This window comes from Sus scrofa, chromosome 1, assembly GCF_054392235.1.
Source record: "Sus scrofa isolate SSC_HxYL_T2T_F1_AM1 chromosome 1, Sscrofa_HxYL_maternal_Yorkshire_Landrace_v2.0, whole genome shotgun sequence".
NCBI lineage: Eukaryota > Metazoa > Chordata > Mammalia > Artiodactyla > Suidae > Sus > Sus scrofa.
In genome coordinates this window covers 192,576,097-192,586,045 of record NC_139383.1, presented here as the reverse complement: position 1 = coordinate 192,586,045, position 9,949 = coordinate 192,576,097, and the positions used below count along the sequence as shown (strand labels likewise).

Below are 9,949 nucleotides of genomic sequence, written 5' to 3'. Positions count from 1 at the left end.
GGGCCACTTGGTCCGGGGGAGGGTCTCGGCGGGACCCCTGGCCGGCTTCCACTGGTGGGGTGAAGGTGACCCCTTGAGCTTTTGGGGAGCGGAAGCGGAGGAGAAGGCGTAGTTCCAAGCACGGGCCAGGGGCTTTCACCTCTGCAGTCCAGCCACTCGGTTGACCGCTGCCTTAGAAAACTTTTAACGAGAACCAGATGTGGCGGCTGCTGTCGAACTTTCTCAGAGCCGGCAATTGGTCCCAGGCTCAGGGACGAGGCCAATCAGGCTAGGGCGGGCTTAAAGTCCCGCCTCGCCCTGGCGCCCGCGGTGATCCAGGTTGGAGGCCGGCGCGGCTCGGCTAGTGGGCTGGCAGGCCAGGCTGGGAAGTGCTGTGCCGCCGGGCAGCCCAGGGCCGAACGAGCATGCGGGGGTACCGGGGGGCCAGGCGGCCAGCTCTGCGGGCGCCGCCGCTGCTGCTGCTACTGCTGCTGTCCCGAGCCGTGGCGCTGCAGCCGGACGAGCTATTCCCTTACGGGCAGTCGCTGGGGGACCAACTCCTGCAGGAAGGCGACGACGAAAGCTCAGCCGCGGTGAAGCTGGCTCTTCCCCTGCGCTTCTACGATGCCCAATTTAGCGACCTCTATGTAAGTTGAGCTTCATCCTGGTAAGGGACGCGGCATATTTCTTGCAGCTTCTGCTCAGGGGTCAGTGTAGCGTGGATCTCACCGAACCCCTGCCTTCTGAAGGGAGGAAATAGTCCGCAAGGCCGTCGGTCTTGGAGCGTCCTTAGGGTGGGACCTGGCTTTGCATCGATGCTTTTCAGGATCCGCTGTTTCTTGCTTCAAGAGAGGAAGAATTGTTCGCAGCGGCATTAGCGTCCCAGGTGGAGCTGCTAAAGAGGCCAGTAGGGTTTCCAATTAGGGCAGCGAGAAAGCTGTGAACATCTGCCGAGCTGGGTGTTCCCTCCTCGGACCTGGAGCTTTTTTTCCAGGGTTGTGCGGGAAGAGAGAAGATAGGTGATCCGGTTTTAGGGCTCCTGGACCTATTGCCATGCGCTTATGGGGTAGGGGTGGTGGGTGGGACGATGGCTGAAGTTGCGCTGGTCGCTCTGAACCAGGAGAAGAGTTTCCAGCCGATGGGGAAGAGGGCGCTTCATGCCCGGGGCGGTTCCCTTCCCTCCTTGCGGAGGCCGGGTGTACCGACCTGTGGTGGCCGCCCTTGGGCTTCCTACAACATACGCGACCGTCACCTTTTTGTCCCCCTCATCATCCCCTAGGTGGGCACCAACGGCATCATCTCCACCCAGGACTTCCCTAGGGAGACCCAGTATGTGGACGACGATTTCCCCACAGACTTCCCGGCCATCGCCCCCTTCCTGGCCGACATCGACACAAGTCACGGCAGGGGCCGGGTGCTGTACCGCGAGGACACCTCTCCAGATGTTCTGAGCCTGGCTGCTCGCTATGTGCGCACTGGCTTCCCGCGTTCTGCAGCGCACTTCGTCCCCACCCACGCCTTTCTGGCCACCTGGGAGCGGGTGGGCGCCTATGAGGAGCCCAAGCGCGGGGCCCCGCCCTCGGGAGAGGTAAGTGACCAGAGATGCTTGAGCTCCGAGCAAGCTGATGGATGGGTTTGAATTTTGTACTGGAACCCAGGGACTGGCTTGAAGTTTCTCCTGAGTCTGCTCGCCAGCTGAACCTGATGTATGCTTTGGTGGCACCAGGGCTAAGTAGCTTGGAGGCGAAGAAGACTCTTTTCTCCAGGCTTTTTCTGAGGTTCTGAGTGGTGGTCACTCTTGCGAGAACTGCTTAGGGGGTATGAGTGCCTCAATGCACATGCAGAAGGCCCTTAGAACACAAGGGGGTTTACTGTTAGATTGTTTATTTTTTGAATCACCTCAGAATACCAGAACTATTTCTAATTATATGTTCGTTGAAGGAAAAAAAATCAGAAAATACAGGCAATTTAAAAAAGAACAACCACTTATTTTCCTACCACTCAAAGATAACCATTGTTAAAGTCTCATGCACATCTGCCAGAGCTTTTTTCTGTCCACATCTGTATTTATCACTGTCTGTTAATGATGGGTTCACACTGCACATACTGTCTTGTAACTTTTTTTCACTCAATAGTAAATTGTGAATATGTTTATAAATATATCTATAACATCAATAAATGTAAATATATTCCTACAACGTTTTTAGCATATGCAAACTCCATCCAGTGGTCAGCAAGGTTATTTCCAATTTTTCATTATTATAAGTTTGGGAAGGACTTTTTTAAAGCTAAATCTTTTTACCATGTCACTAGTTGACATTCCAGGAAGTGGAATTGGTGGGCCAGAGAGATGCATTTTTTTACGGTGTTTTGATAGCTTTTACCAAATTGCCCTACAGGTATGGGTTAACATGCTTCCTACTTTGCAGGAAACTGTCCTTGATTCCTTGCATAGTCACTATCTGAGACTATACCAGTCTTTAGGCTTGGCAGCAACATTTGAGGTACTCTAAATGGACATCAGGCTGGGCCAGGGTGGCTTGGCAAAAGGTGACTGCCTCACTCCTGGACAAATAAAGGCTTCCTCCTTTGAAGTTAGATCTGAATCTAAAATATCATACTCCAGGGACTGAAACTTTTTGAATTTATCTCTGTTTTAATTTATCAAAATGATTCTTAGCTTCGGAAAGATGGCATCTATGTTCCCTGAGGTTCAGAGAGATTAAATAGCTTGCCCACTCCCACTGAGTCATTCAAGATGGTAACCATTCTTGTTCAGTGTGCTGTAAGAGGACCATTTCCTAAAGGCACTACTAAGCAAAGAAGATCTAGAAATAAAAACCATTTGAACTGATTTTTTTTTTTTTTTTTTTTTTGTCTTTTTAGGGTCGCACCACATGAATATGGAAGTTTCCAGGCTAGGGACCAAATTGGAGCTATAGCTGCCGGCCTACACCATAGCCACAGCAATGCCAGATCCGAGCCTTGTCTGTGACCTACACCACAGCTCATGTGATAGCTGGATCCTTAATCCACTCAGCGAGGCCAGGGGTCAAACCTGCATCCTCATGGATACTAGTCAGATTCATTACCACTGAGCCACAAGGGGAATTCCATTTGAACTGATTTTTGCCATTCTTTTTTTTCCTGGTCAGGCAATAAGTGATTTAGTTTACTGAATTTTTGTTAATGCATAGATTTGACATTTCAGTCATTAAGTTCAACAGAATACATTCAGTTCAAACAAATATATTGAGCACCCTGTTTGTATAGGGCATTGGGCTAGGTAGGGGTTTGGAGCAAGATGAATAAGGTAAGTATGTTGCATTCATTCATTCATTTTTGTTTTTAAGTTTGAAAAACATTTAAAATTGAGTTTAACATGCCTATAATACAAAGTTTAGAAGGTAGACATTATTTATAATTCTACTAACCAGCAGTCACCACTGCTAATGCTTTATTATGTTTCTTCTAGTCTTCTTTTCTAAACGTTTATCTTATTTGTGGCATATTCACATTTGTGTGTATAAGTAATTTATACTTAAATTATAAATTTAAAGTAATTTGTAGTTGAGATGTATTTATCCAACAAATCTTTTTTGCACACTTAGAGTAGTTCAGGACTGGTATACACATTCTGAAAGGAAACATTCTCTACTCCCAAGGATCTCATAATTTAATATGGACATTGATTATTTTTCAATAATTGATTATTTTTCAATATAAGTGTAGTAACATATTGACTTAAAGAGACTAACTCTACCCATCCCTGGTTAAAAGACCATATCTGGGAAGGTTTCGTTGTGAATTGTCTTCAAATCTGTATTAAGCAGAATGGAACATTAGAAAGAAGAAAGAAGAACACATGACATGTCACCCATTTACTACAATGTGTACTGTGTTTAGGGCATCACATGGGTTCTTATTACTGAAGAGGAAGGGTGGTGGGACATGAGCCTGGGAAGGCTGTGGGGTGGGGGCAGATTGTGCTCTAATAGGAGTTTGGACTTGATTCTTTGGTGTCTGGCAGCTTTTGAAGGAAGTTGGTTGGTGTTTGAGAGCTCTTTTTGATTGTATTGAGAAGGTAAGGGCTTAAAGGACAGACAGACTACCTAGACAATTATTACATATATATATTTTTTTTAAGCTTATTTTGTTAATTCTTCCAATAACATTTTATCATGCTGTCTCCCCACAACAATGCTGCCTTCCCACAACAATGCTGCCAGATAAGTATGGCAAGACTTATTGTTTGCTGTTAGGGTGATTGTCCAGAATTCTGCACTGAGTAAGGCAAAGGCGGGTTGAGGATACAATTTTCTTGATTCTTAGGTTTTTGTTGTTGTTGTTTTACCCAGACTTTTCATGCAAGACCCATTTCCTTGGCACAAGTGATGTAGATAGACATAATGATAGTTGTGCCTTTCCCAAGACTTCCAATAAATGAGGCTTGAGTTTTATTGTCATGATGTGATGTTAGTACCAGAAGAGTACTTGGAGCCATATTTCATTCAAAGGAAGAATGAACTTAAAACAAAATCTGCCAAGACCCTATTGATGCCTTCTTTCTTCCAAATGAGTATTCCAGTGCTCTGAAAGGAATTCAGGTGCATCTATCTTACTTTTTCAGCAGAGAAAAGAAAGACAGTGTTAAGCTGAGTGAGATGAATGGGAGAGATGAGCAGTTGTACACAATCTCTGGGTGATGAGATCACACTAGAGCTTTAGGATTCCAACTTTATCAGGGCTTATTTGAAACTGAAAATTATCATACAGACTAGGTGACTTTGTTATTTTTCTCAATTTCATCTGTAGCATGGGAATAAAGTTTCTCTTGGGCAACCTTTAGGGCAGATGTGAAGATAATGACAATCAAACACACTTTGAAAGAAATGGTTCACGGAGGTTGTCCAGTGATTTTGGAAGCAATGCTCCAGTCTCAGTCTTAGTTTGCTAACCTGTAAAATGAGGGAGCTATACCTACCTCACAAGACTGTTGCGAGAATTCACTAAGGTGACATTTTCAAGTAGCCATTGTGGTCTTAGCCCTAATGGTAAAGATGCTCAGCCTATCTGTTTTCCTCCACTTTGGCCTGATGGGACCAGATTCTGGTTCTTTTATTTCTCTATCTTGTAAGCGAACTGTGATGTACGTCCTTTACATAAGGACTCTTTAAATACAAGGTTTTCTAAATTGCAATGTCTGGGCTTTGTTTTTTTGAGGGGGCGGCGAAGTAGGCGGAGAGTTGTAGAATCCACCTCTTTTACTTTTCTAATTAAAATCAGTCTTCAGACATGGCCAAGTGCTGAGTTGGTTTCAGAATTTCACTTAGAAAAGAGATAAAGATTGTGTTTGGAGAGAGGATGTTTCTTTAATTACCCACATCGAAGGTTCTTCTGCATACTTTGAAGAGCCCTGGGGACACGAGTTCTTGTTTTCATAGTTCTTTGGAGATAGATTTTAGCCAACAGTAATATGCTTTGCATGAAGGACTCTGTGAGTACTACAAGGCCCTTCTTAAACTGTGGCCTACTAACCTCATGTTGCAGAGTTCCTGGAAACCTGAAGATATCAGAGGAATGGCATCTTTACCACCTAACACTATTTCAGTTGTTGCCTTTTCTCACCATGAATATTCATGGTGGGTGTGACAGGATGTGTGGTACCTGATATTGCAGGAATGTCAAGGTGTAACTGCCTCTAAAAACATATGAACAAATGTGTATATCAGTTCTCTCAATCTAAGACTCCTTGAACTGTCATAGGTACTCCAGAGAGCAAAGAAGTCATGGTGTTGACATTCAAAGAACTTTTAACAGGAAACATAAAGAGGACTAGTGTTTACTTTAGCTGTGTTTTTTGGGGGGTGGGGGAGTAGGGAACATGTTATGTTGTTGTTGTTTGAGGAATGAGGGGGATGGAGAACTGGGCTACACAGATCTGTGTGGTACAGGGAGTTGTCTGGATTTAAGTTGGGCTGAAAGAATGGATATTGAGAATGAGTCAGTAGGAGAGATTGTTCTGGCCTGTGGTGTATCCTGGGAGAAGGCCAATAGAGCTGCAGCTGGAGAAATGGAAGGCAGGTGTGGGGCAGTAACATAAGATGTGCAGGAGGAGAGTTCCCATTGTGGCTCAGTGGGTTAAGAACCTAACTAGTATCCATGAAGACTCAGATTCAATCCCTGGCCTCGATCAGTGGATTATAGGTCCGGTGTTGCCATGAGCTGTGGTGTAGGTTGCAGATGCGGCTCGGATCCCACATTGCTGTGGCTGTGGCCTAGGCCAGCAGCTGCAGCTATCTAGCCTAGAACTTCCATATGCTGCAGGTATGGCCCTAAAAAGGCCAAAAAGTAAAATAATTGCAAAATCTAGGAACTCGTTGAAGAGCATGCTTGTATCCACCAGCCTGGCTCTGCAGAGCATTGAGGCAACAATGATTAGTGGTGTCCTTCACCTGGGAGGGAGAGCCTGGCCCTGCCCGGCTTCTGCCGAGGGCTCTGGCTTTTCTCGCTGATAACAGGATGGCAGATGTTGAAGCTCTCAGCACTGGCCCTGCGCATGTCTTCCCATGGTGGCCCCAGGATCCTGGGGGAGTTGGGAACTGGTGACCCTTTTGTGGGGCTTGGCAGCTCATCTGAGGCTTTCCCTTCAGGGCTGGAGCATGTGGGGTTTCTCGCGAAGGCTTTTCTCTAGGAAGGCGAAGACCTTTCTGGTCTGGAAGCCAGTCAAGGAGTGCGCTGGGGGGAGGAGGCCTGCAGGACGTCATGCAGTGGGCTTTTTAGAGGTTAGATGTAGAAAGTTGTGGAACCAAGAGAGAGCTTTAAAAGTGGTCATTGAGCGGGCAGGTGGTTTGTAAACAGACAAACTTTTTTGGCCCCCATCTGGGATCTATTTAAAATTCTTCTATTTGCCTATTTCAGCGGAGACAAGTAGATTCAATAACCACTTGCCACCTGTAATAAGGGCTTGTTTCAGGGATGGCATATGAAAGACACTGAATAAATTTTCATTGAAATGAATTTATTGACTGGCCGAAAGAATGAATAAAATAAAGTGCTAAATACCCAGACCCCCAGTAAAAAGCCAGCCTCTCCCCTTCGCAGCTGTTTACTCCCCGCCCAATCCCTTTCAATTCCTTCACCATCTATGGGACTTCCTTATCTTATAGAATTTCTCTAGACTTAAAACCAGGATTCCTCCTATCTGACGTTTATTGTGGGCAGTCAATACCAGGAGCTTTAAGAGCTTAGTGTTTAAAACAGTCTTTCTCCTTCCTTGGGTACCTTTCTTTCCTTAATTGAACTTTATTCCAACTGAAGTAAAACTCTGAAGCTATTGAGTCACAACTCATTGATGGTGTAGTATGTATTCTGTACAGACATGATACAGAACAGCCTTTGTTTACATTTGGCAGAAGTTATAGCTTCCGAGCTTTCAGAAATTCTAGAAAACATCCCTTGCCTTTTGTTTTTGGAGAAGTCAAGCTTTCCGGATGAAACAATCAACAACGACAACAATAGCAAATATACTAGGCCCCCTGTCTTTAAGTTTCTGAGCTCAAAAAAAAAGAAGGAAACACAAAAAGCCAAGCCAAGCAAAGTGACCTTTTCTCTGTTGGAGAACTAAGAGAGGATGGATAGCATTTTGGTTTTTTTGTGGAAATGCATTTTTTTTTTTTTTTGGCTTTTTGTCTTTTCCAGGGCTGCACCTGAGGGCCACACCAGGCTAGGGGTTTAATCAGAGCTACAGCCGCCGGCCCATGCCACAGCCATAGCAACTCGGGACCCGAGCCTTCTCTGCAACCTACACCACAGCTCACAGCAACGCCGGATCCTTAACCCACTGAGTGAGGCCAGGGATCAAACCTGCAACCTCATGGTTCCTAGTCGGATTCATTTCCGCTGCGCCGTGACGGGAACTCCTGGAAAAGCATTTTAACACCTGAGTTTCTTTGTCCTGTAAGCAAATCCTCCAAGCTACACTTTGAAATGAAACATGGAAAAGTAGAATTAACTTTAGAAAGAGCTTGAGTACCATGTAGGAAGGACCCAGGACAGAATAGAATGCAGGTTCAGGCCTCTTGTTTGCTGTTTTATTTAGTAAAATGTGATGTACTTCTCTCTGCCTAATTTTGTCTGTCTAGCAAAATGGGGAAACAGTACTACTTAGCAGTAAATAAGGTTTTAAGCCACATTATTTAGGAAGTAGTGGTATTTATAAATACCTCCCCTGTTCCCTGCTGAATTGTAAAAGGAGTGGGCTTTAGTAGGGAGGTGTTTCCAGAGGCCTTCTTTTTAAGGGTGGGAATAGCATGTAGGCATTTACTGTATAATTTACTGTATGAAATCAGTTATTAACAAGAATCTACTGTGTATCACAGGAAAATCTACTCAATAGTATGTAATAACCTATATGGGAAAAAAGGGATTTATTTATACATATCATAGCCACTTTGCTGTACACCTGAAACTAATACAACATTGTAAGTCACCTATACTCCGAGAAAAATAAAATAAAATAAAAATTTCCCTCTAACAACCAAAGAAGAAAAAAATAAAAAGATAAAGATAATCAAGCACCATTAACTGACCCTTTGGGTTGAGGGAGATAGCTGGATGCAGGAAAAGGCAAAAAAGTATCTTGTTGAAAATAGGGGAGTAAATTGAACTTTAAGGAGTGATTCTATAAGGACATGGGTGTTGAGTTTGTGGCTATTTCAGGCTCCTGGCTGCTCTGTCTGGTCTTCGTTGGCTCCTACAGTGTTTATCAACATTCACGGCAGCCTCTGCGACGCCTCCCACCCCAACCCTGAGGTCTCAGGCCCACACCCTCCTCTCTGGCCTCTGCTACCTTCTCCAGCAACTCTCCTAGAATTCCAGCCATGGCTGTTTTCCTCTCCTAAGCTGTGAGACTATCCTAGGCAGAGCCTCCCATCCTTTGCTCCTTTGCACCAGACTTAATGTCCAGTGTTTAGTAGGGCTCTGGCTGCTGGAATTAATGTACAAATGAATTAATGAATGGAGTTTACAAACACATAAGCAGAGACCAGGCAATCCAAGATGCACGCTCTCTAGAAACACTCTCAAAGATGTTATGAAAGGTCAGAGAACAGGGATAAATCTACCGGGTATCGTAAAACCCCTCAGAGAAGCTGCCTTAGAAGGTCAGGAGGGTTTCTAGGCACAGGGAAGCATAAGCAGTTGTGCAGAGGCGTCCAAGTACATGGGGCAGATGGGCAATCTCAAATAATCTGATGAAGATGCAGTGGATCTGAGCCTGGGAAGAGAGTTTGAGGCAGCTTACAAATCCTCTGTGATACCAGGTGGAGGAGTGGTTAGGATGGCCCAGTTGTGCAGGGGTGCAGGGCAGGGACTCTGGAGCTGGCCAGCCTGCCCTTGCATACTAGCTACTTGACCTTATCCTCTGTCTGTTAGCCTCTATGTCTTTGTTTCCTCATCTGAGAAATGAGGGTGGGGTAACTCTGGTGCTGGTGTGAAAAGGTAGATGAAGAGAATAAAAAGTGAGACTGTGAGAATAATAAGGAGGCCTTTTGATGGGCCAGTGCCTCACACCATCCCTGCCCATGATGGTCATTCAATAAATAAGTGTATGAAGGAAGGAAGGAATGATCTAGATGAATGTCCAGGGCAGTAGCTGTGGGAATGTACAAGTTAATTTTGCTGCTTGCTCTCAGCTCTGAAAAAAGTTTGGATGAAAGAAGTTTGAAACCTTAAAAAAATTTCTTTAACCTTTTTTTACCTATGCAGATTTCAGCTATTAATCTACATCCATAAAACATGATTATAATCATATAGCTTATAAAATGTCATTTAGTACTTGGAGAGGAAATTTAAAAGAATATTATGTATAAAAACAATTTAGAGAAATCCAGGCAGGGGGACAGCCCTTTGCATTTCATGATGCTTTGCTTGCATCATTTTGGATTTGTTTGTTAGATTAAGAATATTT

The 9,949-nt window shown here is 44.6% G+C and overlaps 1 protein-coding gene across 4 annotated transcripts in view; it reads left to right on the top strand.

Moving 5' to 3' along the window:
* The first annotated feature begins 341 nt into the window (after positions 1-341).
* NID2 (nidogen 2) overlaps positions 342-9,949 on the top strand; it is a 73,604-nt gene continuing 63,996 nt past the window's right edge. For all 4 annotated transcript variants that reach the window (XR_014818860.1, XM_021101930.2, XM_021101914.2 and 1 more), the window contains exons 1-2: positions 342-626; positions 1,259-1,567. Coding sequence is in view for 3 of the 4 variants with exons in the window: in XM_021101930.2 (XP_020957589.2) it covers positions 405-626; positions 1,259-1,567 (531 nt within the window). In the remaining variant the exon portion in view is untranslated. The remainder of the gene's footprint in view (positions 627-1,258; positions 1,568-9,949) is intronic.